This window comes from Fusarium subglutinans, assembly GCF_013396075.1.
Source record: "Fusarium subglutinans strain NRRL 66333 chromosome Unknown NRRL66333_c0000003, whole genome shotgun sequence".
Lineage (NCBI taxonomy): Eukaryota > Fungi > Ascomycota > Sordariomycetes > Hypocreales > Nectriaceae > Fusarium > Fusarium subglutinans.
The window spans coordinates 496,757-514,166 of record NW_023502066.1 but is presented as its reverse complement, the minus strand read 5'-3'; the positions used below and the strand labels follow the sequence as shown (position 1 = coordinate 514,166).

Here is a 17,410-nt window from a genome sequence, read left to right as displayed (position 1 = left end):
TCTAGTCTAAACTCATCATAAGTTCTTAGAAGTTTAGCCTCATAATAATCCAAAACCATTATTTCTACATCACTGAAAGGACCGGTGTGTCGTTATTCCAGTAAGGAAATGTCTAGCTGAAGCCCGAGATCTCCTTCGCTGGCCTTGTTTCTTCTCGCTGGACATATTGTCGCTGATTTAGATAGCCGAAGGCCATGTATCTATGTGGTTCATGGGTGGAATTTTGTGGTAATAATATATTGGTTGTGAGTTGTTGATAGTTGTAAAGAATGATGGTGGTGACGTTGGAACACTGTTGAAGAATGAGTCAAGGTACGGAATGTATGAATAGGTAGGGGCGATGTTCTCGGTCACCTTCATGTGAGACCTGTCCACAAGGGCTAGTGTGTTGGATCTGTGACCACCGCTACCAACTAAAGGAACTTAGTGCAACTGCAGCTTGACACTGGCTGATATACAGGTAACTCAGTGATGCGGACTCAAAACTCAGTCTGGAAGTTGAGATGGCTTTGGCGAGTCTCTCTCCGTTTGTGATTTGAGACGGTCATAAGATGATGGGACAGTACGAAGTGCAGCTATGGTATATCCGTGATCAAAAGACAGCGCCAAGTATTTGAGCAACCGACCTCAGCATAGACATGTAAGTGAACACTAGAAGCTGAATTAAAGAGAAGAGTAAAAAACACCAATCTCTGTTCAGTAGGATAGATGCACATGTTCTTATTCAGGCTCGCCTGGTCCTAATCTTGGACAAGTCTACTCTAAACTCATCCTAAAATTTGTGGATCTTTACTCCTACTAGTCTAATATGGTCTAAAGTTATATGAGCTCTTCCTGCTTTAGTTCATGGGAACATATCGGCGAGAATATGCTGTGGTCATGTTCATACTGTAAGGACTAGAACAGCAGCGCGCCAACAAAGAGTCACAATCATGGAAGAGATGATAGCAGAGGCTTGAACAGAAAGGGAATAACAGAGTGCTTCATAATTTGCTCTTAGGGGTATCATAGTCTCTGTCACTGCCTTGCAATTCCTATTCTAGTGCATCATCTACCGGTTTCGATCAGACGGCGATGAGCCACTGGCAAGGTACCTTGGCGAGGCTCTGGGTCCAAGTACATTCCCAAACTTTTGCGGAAGCGTTACGCAAAGCTCGGGCTTGTACTCGCAGTGGCATCCCACCTCGCTGCTACGTTATTCCTAACCTTTCCTCAACACCGCAACTATCCTCTCTTCTCTTCCTCACATCACCATCTCCTACATAACAACACTTGGTTCTCGGCTTTTATGTTCTTTCTTTCTTCCACTTGCAAGATTTTGACTCCATTCTTTTGCTGAAAAAGAGTGAACTGTCTTTACACATGAGCCGACACAGAGTAATCTGAACCATATTGCCAACCTTACCTCTCACGGAGCCGCACCGCCTTTGACTGAAGCATAAGAACTTTGAAGTTGTCTACAATACACCTCACCTCCCCAGATACACCCAGCCCTCAATTCTCACTCAACATCGTCCGTCATATCACAACAGTCAGCCGCGATGCCGGTCTCCAAAACCGACGAGGAGATCATGGCCAGCTGGTCCCCTCAAGAATGGAAGTTCCACGATTGGGGCGAGAAGAATCATGAAAATATTCTCAACACCCAAAGTCGTGATGCTGAATGGGATGCCCTTCGCAAGCTCATCAGACAGGCATGGCCAGACCCTGACGACCGACGAAAATACTTTGAATGGGTATACGTCTGGAACGGACGTAGGTTCGCCAGAAATAACTATGTCATGAACACTGAGGACTACATTGAGATGATCTCTCAAGTCAACTTTCTGGATATGGGCAAAGTCGACAGACTTTATCGCAACATCCTTGACTACCCGACGCCTTTTGTGGCCATTGGAGAGACAAACTTTGGACGTGTGTTCAGCGGTTATGCTTTCACGCCCATGAACGACTTACTCGAGCCAACGTACCCTGACTCTGGTTCCGATGTCTTAGGAAACATGATACTCGCCTTGAACATTCATGTTCCGCACTCCCCTCCTCTGTCTCCTGGATCTTCGGTTCACTCATTCGACACCGAGAGTGATTCAAACTCGTCTGCAAGCACGGAGCTTTCACAGACGTTTCCGAGCCCCACTAGCAGTCAGTCGCACTCTTCTGCCTGGGTAGATAACTCTGACATCACCCGAGAGAACTCGCCTGACTCTGCTGCGTCCAATGCCGATCTCCAGACACTGTTGGGCGTACGCTTGGGCTTCAGCAATGGCCCCTCGTCTGTGTTCAATGCTATCCACAGAAAAGGAGGCCACCTCATGGCGGCAATCCCATCTACAACGGAAAGAATGCACGCAAATATCCGCGCAACTCGCGAGTCTGGTCCCCAGGATTTCGTCTTCGCTCAGTTAGGAATGCTCTGGACCTTTACTGGGGACTGGAAAAAGGCTCGTCAGGGCAATCCTAATGACGACAAACGGGGAGAATGGAACCCGAATGGTTTTGCAGTGGTCGTTCGACTCAGTCCCAAAGGCGAGCCTGGTAAAGTCTACGCGCTCCGACATCCCAACGCGGTACCTCAACTGGAGAAGATTGAGGATGACCTTATTGAAATCTGGAAGCAGGAAGGGAACAAAAAGAGCACCAACAAGCGAGGATTCATGCTCAAGCACTACAAACCCGGGCATCCTCACCCGAAGAGCGATTCTTCTTTCTGGATTGCCAAGATAGCCGACAGCATCCAGGAGCTGGGATCCTACGAGCGCGAGTTTGAGTTTAAGATTGTCCCGTCTAACGAGCCCCAGATCGTCAATGCAAAGATTTGGATTTTCGAGCTCGATGGACCTACACTCACGCCTGTACGTGAGCCAGATGAGATTGACATCTGAGGCATATGGAGATTGATGGGCAAAAGAATCATGTGTGTAAGATGCTGGAAAATGTCTAGATACGGCTGTTGATGATATTCGTGGAAAGGTGAATACTCTAGTTTTGTGTTTATATCCTGCGTCTGACATAGGATAGAGACCTCTAGATAGGAACTGAAATAAAGTGATAGTTTATTTCTGACTCTGAACTGGAATTATGTGTGTTTATAGTCTCGACGAGATCCCAAATAAGCTGCTAGGCGGGTCTGTAAGATTTACACGGTAGAGCTTGGATGAATCATGCTAATAAGCCAACTGGCAGGTTATAGATATCAACGTCTAACTATAGCTAAATACAGAATGGCTATTTGTGAATGATACAACAAGAATATCCCTCGAGTTTTCTTTTATATTTTATAGTAGTATCCTCAAAAATATACCAGTGGGAAAGCTAAAGCTTTAGAGATTATGCACCCATAACAAGTAGCGTCAAATCTCAAAGGTGACATGCGCCACACCTCGTTGTCAACCAAGCCCGGGGGCCAAAAGTGCCAAGCGGGATAACTTCGAACCGGGCTGATCCTTCAACAGATTACGCTTAAAATATGGGAATTCGTCTACAGATGACGACAACCCCATATGGGGAAATGGTAAAAGTAAGAAAGATCTTGGCTAATACTACATTCATGAAACCGTAAATTGTTAATTATCGGCCGGGGAGCGTTGTTTTCGGGACCGAGACCAATGCCAATGAGGATTCTTTGATGTACGAGTAATGGGAGTTGGGGATTGTGGATAGCATCCACTCAAGATATGCACATGACTACGGTAGATGTCCTGATAGACAAAGCACTGCCGTATTACGCACCATAAAACGTGCTCACCGTTGCATGAAGAAGCGTTGGACATTTTGTTGGTGGCCGGTCATGTCATACGCGCACGCATCACCAGTTTTGACCTCAAAGAGGCTATTTACCAGAATATTCTCAATCAAGATGATGATTCATACAAGCCAAACAACCGTTATCAAACCTAAAATTTCTTCGCACTCGCATTCCTTCAGGCACAACACAACATCAAGCCGTCATCAAACTGACGTACCAACCATCCCACCTCGAAAGGCCTTCCCAAAAACGACTTAGACAGCTCGAAAGCGTTCCCCTAGAGGGTTTAGTGTTACAGGGGTGCTATTCTAGCTTCCGAGACTCAATTTACTGGATCCGATAGCACTTGGGGGTTCTGATTGGTCGAGAGCTCGGATTCGCCTGTCGCAGGGCTGAAGCGCTGAGCTTGGCGTGGTGATGGATATGGACAGTCATTCGAGGGTGGTATTACACGCGGCGTTGAGACAGTTTGAGTTGATTTGACTGCTGACGTACAAGGTTAAATGGCTGAAGTGAGATGTATAAAGCAAAACAATCCTCCGACTCTAAAAGGCTATTCCGCTCCTGGTCGACTTCCACTAACCTTATCTCTTCTCTTCACCCCTCACCTCCCCTCACCTCAACTTCTCACTCTCAACACCAACTAGGAAAACAGTCATCATGTCGCGGGTATTGCCAGACAACCTGATCGTCTTTGGCCCCGACGCCAACTGCACTCTCGCTCTCTGTCCCGTAGAATGGAGCGTCTACCGATACCGCCCTTCGCTTGCTGCGAACATCACCTTCATCGTCCTCTACGCCATCGCCATGGGGACACATCTCGTCTTAGGCATCAAGTGGAAGCAGTGGTTCTATATGAGCTTCATGATGATTGGATGTCTGTTTGAGATTATTGGATACATTGGAAGGATTATTATGTACAACAATCCCTTTAACTTTGGTGGATTCATGGTCCAGATTGTGTTTATCACGAGTGGCCCTGTCTTCTACACAGCTGCTATTTACGTGACGCTTTCCAAGACGTAAGGCCCCTCATCCCAGCCGGCCATGACTTGACTGACAACACAGTATCAAATACTTTGCACCAGAAGTCTCCCGCTTCCGACCAGAACTTGTCTGGTGGATCTTCATCCCTGCCGATGTCGTCTGTCTCGTCCTCCAAGCCGCAGGCGGCGCTCTGTCAACCGTCAGTCAGGGCTCCAGCCAAACTGGTATCGACATCGCCTTAGCTGGTCTGTCCCTCCAAGTCGTCATCCTCGTTCTCTTCTGCGCTCTTCTCGGCGACTATCTCTGGCGATACTTCCGCAGCGGGAATGCCAGTGCCATGGGGAGACGAATGAGGATCTTCTTTGGATTCTTGAGCGCCGCAGTCATTCTCATTCTTGCGCGATGCGCATTCCGATGCTACGAATTGAGCAAGGGATATCAAAATTCGGATCTCATCACTAATGAGGGCTTGTTCATTGGCCTTGAGGGAGTGTAAGTTGCGAGTATCTTTGTTATTGATCTATATTGACTGTGTTCAGGCTTGTCGTCATTGCGGTATTCTTCTTGTGCATCAGTCATCCTGGTCCAGTCTTCAAAGATGCAATGACGACGGTGCCGGGTACCTCGCAGAGCGATGCTGATGCCGAGAAGTGACGTCGAACGAAAAGTACTTGATCTTTGGCAATGCCGATACCAAGAGGATACCTACAATTTCTTTGAGAAAGATTAGAATAGAAAGAACTATTGGATAAAGAAATGCAAGAACAATCGGATAAAGATCCATATATGTTGAACAAGTGATTCGTCATTTCATGCCCTGTTGAATGGACCAGAACAAAGATCCGTTGTGAACACTGGCCACGTTCGATAATGCTAGTTCACCACGGTTCCAGAGAGCTTTTCTTTTGCAGCTTCTGTTACAGGCCTTGCCTACCTTCTATTTGTTGGTGCTACGTTTTGGCTAGGATAAGTGGAGTTCAGCGCCAGTGCTCGCTTCAAGACTGGGTCGTTTAAATCACAACAACAGTTACAGTCACAAGTCACAAGTCACATCTTACAGTTTGGTATCAAGTTTTAGACGAAAGGAGTTCACATTTCTCTAGCTAGCAGGCCTAAGCCACCTCTGATCAAAATTGCAGCTCAACAGAGCGACTGAGTATCAAAACAAAACATCAACCTCGAGCCCATAGACAGGGTTACATCGAGTCAATCACAATCTACCTTCCTTTCGTCTCCATGAACCCTCGTTCAGATCCGTTGATCATTCCGATTCAGATTCATCCCCAGTGATCTTGTCACGATTACTTGGAATCGCAGTTGCACCAGCAGTTCTTCTCACAGTCAGGGTTCCATCCACGGCGACGGAAGAGACCGTTGTCATCACAAGTGTAGCCCCAAGGGCGGTAGTAGCACTTCTGGTACCAGAAGGCGCACTGGATGTTGCAAGAGGCCATCTTCTCACCCTTGGCGACGAAGGCATCGGGAGTGGCAAGGGGAGTGGCGGCCTCAACAGGAGTGGTGGTCTCAGTGGTGAGGGTAGCAGCTTCGACGGGAATAGTAGCCTCGGTGGTGAGGGTGGCAGCCTCAGCGGGAGTGCGGACAACTCCAGCGTTGACGAGGCCAAGAAGGAAGAGGGCTGCCATGGTCAGAGAGGTCATGGTGTTGGGGAGGGTGTTGAACTTACGGAAAGCGATGAGCTTCATGATGATGATTGTCTCTGATGGAAGAGATGGTCGAGTTAGGTAGGGTAGTGTTTGTTGTTGAGTTGTTGTAGTTGGGGGAAGTTGTTGTGATGCGATGTCAAGTGTGAAAAGGTTGAAGAGTGAGGATGAAAGGTTTAGGGTCGAGGGAGAAGCTCGTAGCTTTATAGCTGTAGGAAATGGTCACTTTGCCTGAAATCGATCCTAACAGTCACAGGTGTTCAGCAATGATTCACAGTGAGTAACCTCCATTCTGACCTTAGTTCGCTGGACGAGTCTATTGGTTGGCCATGCCTGGACCATGGTTCGGCTGCCACTGTGCCGGGCAGTGTGGTTCATAGCCCACAGCCGCCAGTGGCAGAAGAAGGGATAGAACATTGCCATTGATCTCTTGACGCCGAGTGTGCAAGTGTATGGTCAGTGTCGAGGATGAAAGGAGGGAGTGTTCATTGTCCAGGCAAGATGAGTTGGTACGAGGCACAAACAGCCGCAATGTGAACTCAATGAATACTTCATATTTCCTGGCAACACTTAAGTAATATTGTATCGAAACATCGGGATACAAAATCGATCATACTGGCGAGTTGAGTCCTGTAAGAGGGCGGCGCTCGCGTTACCTTGGCCTTAATAAAGTCCTTGTCGACAGATCCATTGTTCCACTCCTGGACTACCCATTTGAGCTATCAAGACTGGGCTTCTAGTACTCAGCACCTTCAAGTACCAAGGGCTAAGTAAAAATTGTTGTAGTTATTTCTCTATAGAATACACACAGTCAAGCTATCAGATCTGGTATTGGTAGCACTCGGGGTCAGAGCAGGTTCTTGTATCGAAAGTCCATAAGCACCTTTGGATGTCGTTTGCGACTAGGGATCAGGTTTTTACAGAGGTGCAGATGTGTATGAGGCTGTATTTAGTAGTAAAAGGCAAATATTCGTTCTCTCTGAGTTCGAATAACTAATAACTAACGTTTCTATTGTTCGACAGAAAATCTACGGTGATAGATATTCTCTACTCACTGGCTGTGACCTGGGAGCATCTTCGCAATGTCATCTCTTGTCCTAGTTTACATGCGGGAAGCTAGAGTGCACTTTGATCACTCCCATTTCATGCAACTCATGCGCCAGACTTCCACGTCGATACAGAATTAGTAGGTGAGCTCATTGTTCTTCATCACAAAGGAGCTCTCAGACTCAATGCTTTACAGATGCAGAGCAGTTACAAACAGGAAACATCAAGCTACTTGTCATTCACTATTCAGCGGCGTGGAAAACGAGAAACCCGGGGCAACAAGGATTTACTATCATGGTCTGTACCACATCGACTCTACCGTGGGTTACTGCAAGGACAAGAAACAAAACCAAATCATCCATCTGTCCACCAACCAACATCCTCCTAGCAACCCAAGCCCATGAATCTTTCCATCAATCCCCTCTTCATTTGTTGACCTCAACAGGCAGAGCAAGAGCAGGCTCAATGGTAATCCATTGTTCATCGTGCTCCAAGAACTGTGCGTGATGGATCACGCTGGTGGTTTTGGTGATGGGAAGAAAGTGGAATTCTTTGTCAAACTGCCCCAGCTCATGGACACTGTTTGCAATCTTGGCGAGTGAAAAGTCTTCATTGCAACGAGGGTGAAGTCGTCCAGGAACATGATCTTTGGCCTCGGGTGCAAGTTCCTCTCCGTCATCATAGTCATCATAGTCATCATCGTCATCATCGTCTGCTTCATCTTCTTCGATGATGCTGTTTGCATGCCAAATGACATAGACCGCTCCCTGATTGCCTTTCTTGTCGAGTCGAACCACTACGACCAGGCCGTTTTGCCACCATGGTCCTTCCTTCAAGACATCAATACTGCAGCCTTTGGCATGATCATAGTCCTTTCCGTAGACGTAGAGTAGACCGATCTGAGCGAAGACGAAATGATTGGGGTCAATCTCATTGCGAGCTAGCTCTACGGGGTTTGGCTGCTGTTCGGGGCCAGTCAAAGCACGCGGACGGGGGTTGGGCTTCTCAGGCTTTGAGAGATTGGAGGACATCTTTGGGCCGCTGTGAGTGGTTTCCGGAGAGCCACTGGAGACCGAGAGAGTGCGTGCTTTGCCGAACTTTACGGTCATGGAAAGAATATCTGTGCCCAAGATGGATGGTCCAGACTGTTTAAAGTCAGGCTCAAGGAATCTGTGTGCAGGTTCGAAGGCGTAGTAGGACTCGACAGCTCCGAACTTGGCATGTCCGATGGGAACCGAAGATAAGTTGCACGTATCCATAGCCCACCAAAGGTCATGTAGCTGAGAGACTGCGGCCTCGAGGAAGTTGGTCGCGATGACTGTGTCGATGAAGTCTTTGGCTGACCATTGGTATAGCATTCTGCGCATAACGCGGCCATTCCACTCGCGAGACCAGGCTTTATACTCTTTATGATCCTTTTCGTTAGGCCACGCCGCAGAGATAAATTTGCTGAGAGCATTATAGTCAGAACCGGGCTTCATTGTGTCTTCGATCGCCCGGGCGTTGTCGCATTCCCAGTTGTAGAAGCCCCACTGCTTGCTTCCCCAGCGAGCCTGGATCATCTCATCGGTGTCTGGTTTCGGCATTGTGGCCGAGTTCGCTGATGTAACGGGCAAAAGTGACTGGGTGAGTGAGTGTTATATCTGAGCAAAGAAGATCAGCGTCGACCAAAGGAGAAGGATAGGCAAGGTAGCTTAGGCTTGTGTACACCAAGACAACTGCGATCTGTGAGGGGAGGGGAAGAGGAAAAGGAGAGAGAGAAGAGAGTTGAGAGTCAAAAAGAATAGATAGATATGTAGGGTCTGATGTCTGAGAATCAGTGATGTTCACAAGTTTAATAAAAACCACTGGCACCCTCATCCAGTGTCAAATCTTCGGCTAGGTGGGAGCTCAGGCAACACTCACTACCTACCTAGGAGTTGCAGAACTTAGTAAGCACATTCACCATGAAACGATGGCTGGAGTCAGTGTCTATTCTTCACAAGCCCCCTTTATATCAGCTGTCGGGCAGTGTCTCTGTCCTTTGGGGAGGGCTGAACTGAGCAGTGTGCGAGCGAGGCTTCCACTGTCATCTATGAGTTCGAACGAACACTTGCACAAAGGTTTTGTTACAAGAAAACAATCCCTGCACAAAGACCTTCTCCTGGGGCTAGTCGGCCATTTACTTGCCGAGTTCCGGTACTTTGGCCTCTTGATCTGTGAAAAGCCTCACTTTTGAGAAATGACGCTACGCGATATGAGTATATGATCCTTACAAAAGCTTTCTTACTGGGATACTTTCAAAGGTAATGAAGGTTTAAAGAAGAACAAGACAGGTATTTATTTTACACTTTTCTCAAGTTATAACTCTATATTTAGCTGTAGCTAGAAATTTAGGTCTGCAATCCTACAGCTAGCCTCTTAGCATGATAACATCCACGATGCTAACTCAAGAAACGATGCGCAAATCCTGGCAATATTTGTGACGATTATTCCCTCCGAATTTCCATTACCGCCAGACCACTGATATAAGCGACGACCACACCAGTGAGTTCATTTTCTGAAGCAGCGTGATTGTGTCTCGCAGTCCTCCATGAGCTAGGCTTTCCCGTTGAAACCTCAGCCTTGGCATTTTTGCGAGAGACTGGATCAACAGAAAATTGTCGTACTGTTGTTGATCTCTGCATGCTTGAGCCATGGAAAGCCGCCCGAGAAAGGACTGTCGATATCATCTATCTCTCCAGAAACGACAGTGAGATCTTGCTGGCGGGCTGACTTGTGACATAAAGGTTAACCAGATTTACTTCTGCTATCAATATAATATATTGGTATAACCCGCTTACTGTATGCTCCAGAAGTTATAAGGGAACTAGCTCCTTGCATAGAAGATGGAGCTAATTTCTGCTATTCAAGATGTTCTAATAATCTTTACACTGGCCAGCTATCTCTTCCACCTGCCCCCTGAGCCATGATCCGTCTCACTCATCATGATCCGATCTTCTCACGGGCTGTATTCACCGATATCGGCAGTAAAGTTTCACGCTATCAAAAATTTAGGCGCTTAGAATACTGCAGAATGTACTGACTGCATGAAGCGTTGAACCTGGTACCACAAACAGTCCCGCCAAGTTTGTGGCGGCAAATTTGGCATGGCATTGACGCAGAGTCTGGATATTTTTAACCATCAGAGACTTTAATGGCATCATTAAGCGAGCTGGAAATCATGGAGTTGCTATGTATGTTTGGAGGGGTTGGCCATGTCCAGCACATTCCTCCACGTTATACCGAAGGGTAAAATATCCCCTTTGAGATGCGGCAACCTACCAGTCAAGTAGTAAATCTCCGTGCGGTCGTGTAATGAGGCAACGGCCCGCCTTGATGTGACAAGCCGTGATACTCTGCAGTGTGGTATGCTTAATCAATTACAACACTATCCCACGTGCCTTACCGCTGAAACCGGCTCGGGGAAGACAATGCATTTCCCACATGCGGTGTGTGACCATTTAAATGGTATGACACCAGATTCCATGTGAGTATTGGTGCCACAGAACTTTGTTACCTCGCGTCTGTAGCCTATGAAACACTTAGCACAACTGGAACTACCCAAACTTCGGAAAAGTTATATCATTGATTGATCACTATCCACGGGCGCATGGAAACACAATCTTTCCAGGTTTCCATTGGGCTAACATGACTCACGGAAGCTCGTTATGCTTGCTCCTGTTGTCAAACCTCTTGGCCATTGAGATTTTCTATCAACAGGAGTTCTAGCAGTGAGGGAGCTTGGTTAATGATCTGTCCATTCAACACACCCGAGAGAATCCGTTTCAGTTCATTCTCTGAATACTTTCGCAATACTTGCGTTCAGTATAATGGCCAATTTAGATATAGTTGTTGTTGAATGTCTCGTTGTGTCAGTGGGAAAGCCCTCTTGGTAGAATGAGAAAGGGAGTATCTCACTCTTCAAGCCTCGCAATTCTCTCCAATTAGGCTTTCCTGATGATAATCCCGCAGAAGTCTGACAGTAACGGCTGTGATACGCATTACATCCGAGAATAGCGAGCATGGCTTCGCTACTTGTCGCTCACCGATTATTCGTTTGCTAAATTTGTCACTTGAGTCTGTGATATCGCAACATCTGCACTGTAACGCTCACAAAACAAAGCTTTTAGCAGTTCTCAGAAACGCACCATCTGTTGGGAAACTGGAGTCCCAATGGAAGATTGACAACTTTATTGCAAAACTAAGACTGTTATCGAGGCCGAGATGGATTCCTACACAAGCAGAATATAAGGCAGTTTGTGTCTTCCTAATCGCTATTGAGACACGGTTACTGCCTCTGCAGGAGAGGCCAAACCAGCCTGCTTTAACTTAATTAATAGGTCTCCTGAAAGCAATATCCTTAACATTTCTTGCTTCCCGTCCTCAGCAGGAGCATGCAAGGTTGTTTGGGAAGTCCCTGTCCCAAACCCCCCCCTCTCCCGATTCGGTAGGTATACAACCTCTTGAGGATGGACTGATGGTAATGGAAATGCAGTGTGGCTACCACACAAACAATGTTACTGATTCCTATCATCTAGGTACAAGGGGCTAATTATATTCACAGCAACCATCGTCAAGTGAAATAAAGGATCAAGCGACAAGCATAGGTGATCATCATACTGAGCAAGCGACAGCCACAGGTGCTAATTGTACCGGGCAAGAGCTAGCAAGCGAAGGAACAAGTGAGGCCTTTGCTGATCCAGACGCCCAAATAACCGAGAGAAACTGCTCAGCAGATCATACCTAGTACCTAGTCACAACATCAAGATTACCCCCGGTCGTATAAAGACTAGGTACGCCATGCCACCTTCTATTATTTGATGCAAATGCCAAGAATCTGATCTCGACAACTTCTTCTACCTAGCTCCAAGTCAAGTCAATTTTGATCTACCTCAGTTATTGTAAGTCATGCACAGCAGTCCTTTTGCAGATTGAACCTAATCATTGACTTCCATTGACATAGACCACCGGACACCGTACTTCTAAGCTTAGGATCATTATCCTAAGTGAAGAAAATACTTCGGTAAGTTTAGTATATCTTCTACAAGTTTTATTTATCATCCACAGGGGGCTGATACTGGTATCTTCAAGCAGTCATGGCTGAAAAGTCCGACTATAAAGTACCTACGGTAGAGGGACGGTACTTCGAGGCTCAATGGCCTGTTATTGACATACCAGCAGAACCTGTCACTGTTGCTGGTTGTAACTATCTCACAAAAGCCATGGCTACCGTTCTCCGTCAACTCATTCAAGCTCAGATTGAAGCAGTTGCTTTCCAAAAGACGGAGTGCTGGACTGATATGACTGATTGCTGGAAACCGTTTGGATGCAAAGACTTTCTGTCAATGTTGTTGCATACAACTTCCTTGGCCACGAATGTGGTCAACCAGTTCGAGCAGTTACTGGATTACCGACAGGCTGAAGCCTGGCTTGACTCTAGCAACCCCTTGTTACCGAACACAACAAACACTTTGCAGGATCTGGCAGATGCGATCCGTCGCAACGTAAACAAATTGCGATTTATTATCGAAGATCTTACCGAACCTGTTTGGGAAAAGGATGGCGGTGTCCCAACTAAAAAGGATAAGGATGAGGATGAGAGCAAGAAGCGTACTGATGAGGCTAAGAAAGAGAAGCTGCCCATTGTCCCTACCAAAGTTCCGACCGTCGATCTTCGCTGCATCCGCTTGTGGTGTGTCTTGAACACCAAGAAGAGGCGCCAAGAATTGGAAAACCCTAAGAACACCATGGAAAGAATTGAACAACTCCTGAGTAAGTTTGTCACAATCTCGTGCAAAACTGTTGTATACACTTACATCCGCTAACTAATGAGCAGACGCCATAGCGAAGGACATTGAACCTTCGCACGAAGAAGCCGGTTTCAACTTCAGTCCATCGGCAACCAAAAGGCTTAAATTGACGCCGCACACCAAGAAAAAAGGGATAAACGAGCTCGATGATAATGTCCCAATGGTCTACAGTATCTGTATAGGTATATGTTGGAAAGATGGTAAACGCCACATCCTCCACGACTCGACCACAATTGGGACTACGCGAGAACGCATAAGCTCTTTACCTCCGTATAACGAACACCGATTGGAAGGACGTAACCTTCACGTTGGCAATAACGACATGGAGGCTTGGTCCAAGGATTTAGAATCCCTTTCTAAGATTGACGAGGCCGATAAGGGAATCGAGGTTAGCAAGGAAGAACTTGCATCCTACAAGGTCGAGACCGCCTTGAATAAGAAATTGAAGATCAAAACCGAGCAAGATGTGATCCAAATGAAGGGCCGAGCCTATTTGGCTGCTCGTGCCATCAATAGGTTCGATGAGAGAGAGCCTCCTGCTCCTCAAAAGCTTCAAGCACTTAGCTTGTGGGAGATGGGGCCTCGCAGAGACTGCTCCGAGCATATTAGCCGACCATTCCTCGTCACGAAACATGGGACCAGAGGAATTGGTGGCTGTTTTCTTTGCAAAGTGCTCATCAGATTCAGGGAGCCAATGAACAACACCGAACTGCATGATGGTTTGAAGGAGAGCGCCGCCAGAAAAGATTTCTTCAAAGACCGCAGGGATATACCGCATTCATGTGCGGAAGTTATTTGCTCCAAGTATTGTCATATCATGGCAGAAGACAAAGAAGCGAGGGACAAGGCGGAAAAGAAGAAGAAGAAGGAGAAGGAGGAGGAGAAGAAGAAGAAGGAGGAGGAGAAGAGGAAGAAGAAGGGATGGTATCACGATAGAGGCATGCCTCGTAGATGATGGAGATAGAATGAGGATTGATGGAGAAAGCGAAATTTTGAGAAAAGGAAATGATAGAAAAGAAAAATAAAATAAACCCAGAAAAATAAGTTATTATTTATATATTCCCCTCTAAAGAAAAGGAAAAGAAAAATATTAGACATAAAATATAAATAAGAAGACGGGTGCTATGGTAAAAGTTTTCGATTGATTCTCGGTCACATCAGAGATAACTGGTCTAAGAGCTTCCTGAGATACACCTTAACTCATACTGGTTCTTTCACACTTGGGATAAAGATCTTAAGCTTTTAGATAAAGTTGCACAAGTCTTCGATTCCTAAGATGAGATGCCAGCTTCGCGCTCAATCTCCTCCTTGCTAGGACACCACTTACCCTGCAACTCCTTATCCGTCGACTTTTCAATGACACTCTTCTCCCACCACTCACCCCAGCTCGTCAAGAAGAGCCGATCACGATCCTCAGGAAAGTCGCTTCGCGTCATAGCCGCAAGAACGCTTTGTGCGCCTATCACACAATCAGTTACACGTCCCAACACAATGATACACGACTAACCCTCGGGGATCGGCTTTGCGTCAGCCATGTCAGCTTTGATGCCCATACGGTTCGCTAGACCCGTGCCAGGGATGAGACCTGGTGAAACAGCGACCACGTCGTTGGTACCGGCGAGTTGGCGACGCCACCACTGTGCGCCTAGAAGGCCGGTGAATTTGGTGTTGCAGTATGTCGTGCTGGCGGAGGCACCAGACCCGGCTTTGAGTTCAGTGTCGAGTAAACCTGTAAGAGGTCAGAACATGAGACTTGGGCGTAACGGTTGACTGACTTGGATCAGAGACTCGTCTGATAGCTCCTGATGACACAAATACGATCCTCGACTTGGAATCTACCAACTTCTCCCTCAGAAGATGCACAAGGTAATGCTGCGCTACAGTCCATCAGTATCTCACATCCGACCTCACTTGGCAAACTCACAGAGATGATTCACGACATATGGCTCACACCACCTCGATCCATGCGGTCCCGGGCCCTCAGCGCCGACACCTCCCAATCCCGCATTGAGCAACAAGTAGTCAATCTTGTCTCCCCCAATCTTATCAAGGGTCTGTTCAGCGAACGACTTGACACCCTTCAAGTCATTCAGCTCCAGCGGAAGAACAGTGACTCCATGAGATTCACGGTCGAACTTGAGCTCATCGTAAGCTTTCTGTGCATTTTGGTGTTGCGTGCGCCGAGGATGACTCTGTATGGTTGGCTCTGGCTGAGGAGCTGTTTGATTGCTTCGAAGCCCTGTAGATGTTAGTGTTCTTATTCTGTTGCACAGCTTCGTGATGGGGCTTACGATTCCGGATGACACACCGGTTGCTACGATTGTTTTTGCGAGCGAAGACATTTTGGCGTGTGAATTGAGAATGAGTTGGATGAATTGGTTGTAAGTATTGGGTGCTTACGGGTTGTTCTTAAGGGAGGTTTTGGCGGGGTTATCGGACATGGGTGACGTAAACATTGTTGACTTCGCTTCAACTTTGGGCAGATTGTGTAAGCGGACAAGACAATGAACAGGGTTCCAAGCAAAAAGCGGTCTTAAATCTGAGGTAATCAAGATATAATTATTAATTGTCTATTCAACTTTTGATCTCTAGGCCGCGTTCGTTACGTGTTCATGCGTTATTACTTCGGAATTGGTCCAAGGCCCAACCTGTAAAACTGTCAGCTTCATCACATCGCAATCCGCAGTATCACTTACATGGCTTTCTTCCACCCAGCAATAGTACTCCTCGGAATCTGAAAGTGGTTCTCCGCGTCCGTCGTAGAAGGCGGCACCATTTCTCCCCTCCGATCAACGCGAGTATGAAGCATCCACATGATAACCTCCTCTTTCTTTCTCTTCGAATAACTAGCCTCCTTTCTCACAATCGGTGTAGTCCGTAGCATTTTACGTTCTGACAAAGGCTTCGGCTTCGGACCTCTCTTCTTCTTGGGCGGAGGTCCCATATCATATGTCACTTGGCCTCCGGAGGAAGATTCGGGTGCTGGGGTAGATGCTACGGAGGATGGGGCGGGTGTCGAAGCAACCGACGAGGGAGCTGGAGTAGCTGATGGTGCTGGTGTTGGAGCGGCGGATTGAGGTCCAGGGGTTGGAGTTGGTGTGAATCTAGGAGTGGCTAGTGGTGTAAATAGAGGAGATTGCTGAGGTGTCATGATGGGAGTTCCTTGGGGTGTGAAAAGGGGACTTTGAGGGGGGGCGTCCCCCGGTTGAGGAGCATAGTGAGGGTGTGCCATGTATGGGGATGGCGGGATCTGAGGATGAGGACTTTGTGGCATATGGGGATGCGGAGACTGCGGCATATGGGGGTGAGGACTCTGTGGTATTTGATACGGAGACTGAGGCATCTGATGAGGCGACTGAGCCATATAAGGTGAATGCGGAGCCTGATAAGGATGGACATATCCCATATGAGGATGCTGAGCCATTTGCGGAGATGGCGGCCTATGATGAGGAGACTGTGGCATCTGGTAATAAGGAGATTGCGGCATCTGAGGATACGGAGGCTGAGCAACTCGAGGAGACTGATGCTGAACCATCTGAGCATGTTGAACCTGAGCTGGAGCTAGAGGTCTTCCAGCCGTTCGAGGTGACTGCGAAACTTGTGGTTGCGAACCCCGGGGTGTTTGAGAACTCTGCAAAGGTTGAACTTGGTTTGAAGCTTCTGTCGTGGCTTGCTCAATCTTCTTGGAAGCTTCACGCCCTTCGGACAGTTGAGCAACTGCTGATTCGGCTTCAGCCCCTGAATGAGTCACTTCGGAGGCCTCGTCACCCTCAATTGACTCAACAACCGTATCATTCTTGTCCGAAGCAGCCATTGTGGCTATTAGACCCTTTCGATATAATAAACGGAAGTTGAAGATGACGATTATCAGAAGCTCCACTGATCTGATGAGAAACTCAACGAACTCGGTCAAGTTAGCGCTGCGCTAAATTTATGGATCAGAAAATGATCAACTATGTACTTAATCACCGGCGAATTTGTACCCATGTTGTATGTATCCTTACTCGAATTATTTGGCTACAGGACCACTACCAAAAGATCGACCAATCATGTTTTGCTTGGTTCTCGAATTGAGCGGGGGGATCCAATTTTCTGTTGTCCGACTTTTAGCTTCGTAATTGTATACTTCGGATAGTGCA

The 17,410-nt window shown here is 47.1% G+C and overlaps 6 protein-coding genes across 6 annotated transcripts; 3 read left to right on the top strand and 3 right to left on the bottom strand.

Annotated features, from left to right (window-relative positions):
- Window positions 1–1,541: 1,541 nt before the first annotated feature.
- FSUBG_764 (uncharacterized protein) lies at window positions 1,542–2,882 on the top strand (the record flags this gene model as incomplete). The annotated part of the gene is made up of 1 exon (XM_036685966.1): window positions 1,542–2,882. One exon carries the CDS (start codon window positions 1,542–1,544, stop codon window positions 2,880–2,882), a length of 1,341 nt encoding a protein of 446 aa, XP_036543780.1.
- A 1,523-nt stretch (window positions 2,883–4,405) lies between these two features.
- Window positions 4,406–5,386, top strand: FSUBG_763 (phospholipid-translocating ATPase; the record flags this gene model as incomplete). Its single annotated transcript, XM_036685955.1, has 3 exons — window positions 4,406–4,767; window positions 4,814–5,224; window positions 5,272–5,386. 3 exons carry the CDS (start codon window positions 4,406–4,408, stop codon window positions 5,384–5,386), a joined length of 888 nt encoding a protein of 295 aa, XP_036543779.1.
- Window positions 5,387–6,033: 647 nt separating this feature from the next.
- On the bottom strand, window positions 6,034–6,435 carry FSUBG_762 (uncharacterized protein; the record flags this gene model as incomplete). Its single annotated transcript, XM_036685944.1, has 1 exon — window positions 6,034–6,435. One exon carries the CDS (start codon window positions 6,433–6,435, stop codon window positions 6,034–6,036), a length of 402 nt encoding a protein of 133 aa, XP_036543778.1.
- A 1,430-nt stretch (window positions 6,436–7,865) lies between these two features.
- FSUBG_761 (uncharacterized protein) lies at window positions 7,866–9,026 on the bottom strand (the record flags this gene model as incomplete). Its single annotated transcript, XM_036685933.1, has 1 exon — window positions 7,866–9,026. The coding sequence occupies one exon, from the start codon at window positions 9,024–9,026 to the stop codon at window positions 7,866–7,868; it is 1,161 nt and encodes a 386-aa protein (XP_036543777.1).
- Window positions 9,027–12,557: 3,531 nt separating this feature from the next.
- On the top strand, window positions 12,558–14,226 carry FSUBG_760 (uncharacterized protein; the record flags this gene model as incomplete). Its single annotated transcript, XM_036685922.1, has 2 exons — window positions 12,558–13,233; window positions 13,298–14,226. 2 exons carry the CDS (start codon window positions 12,558–12,560, stop codon window positions 14,224–14,226), a joined length of 1,605 nt encoding a protein of 534 aa, XP_036543776.1.
- A 316-nt stretch (window positions 14,227–14,542) lies between these two features.
- On the bottom strand, window positions 14,543–17,085 carry FSUBG_759 (WW domain protein; the record flags this gene model as incomplete). Its single annotated transcript, XM_036685910.1, has 8 exons — window positions 14,543–14,730; window positions 14,779–15,000; window positions 15,047–15,148; window positions 15,196–15,510; window positions 15,563–15,585; window positions 15,672–15,803; window positions 15,896–15,919; window positions 15,968–17,085. The coding sequence occupies 8 exons, from the start codon at window positions 17,083–17,085 to the stop codon at window positions 14,543–14,545; spliced, it is 2,124 nt and encodes a 707-aa protein (XP_036543775.1).
- Window positions 17,086–17,410: the final 325 nt, after the last annotated feature.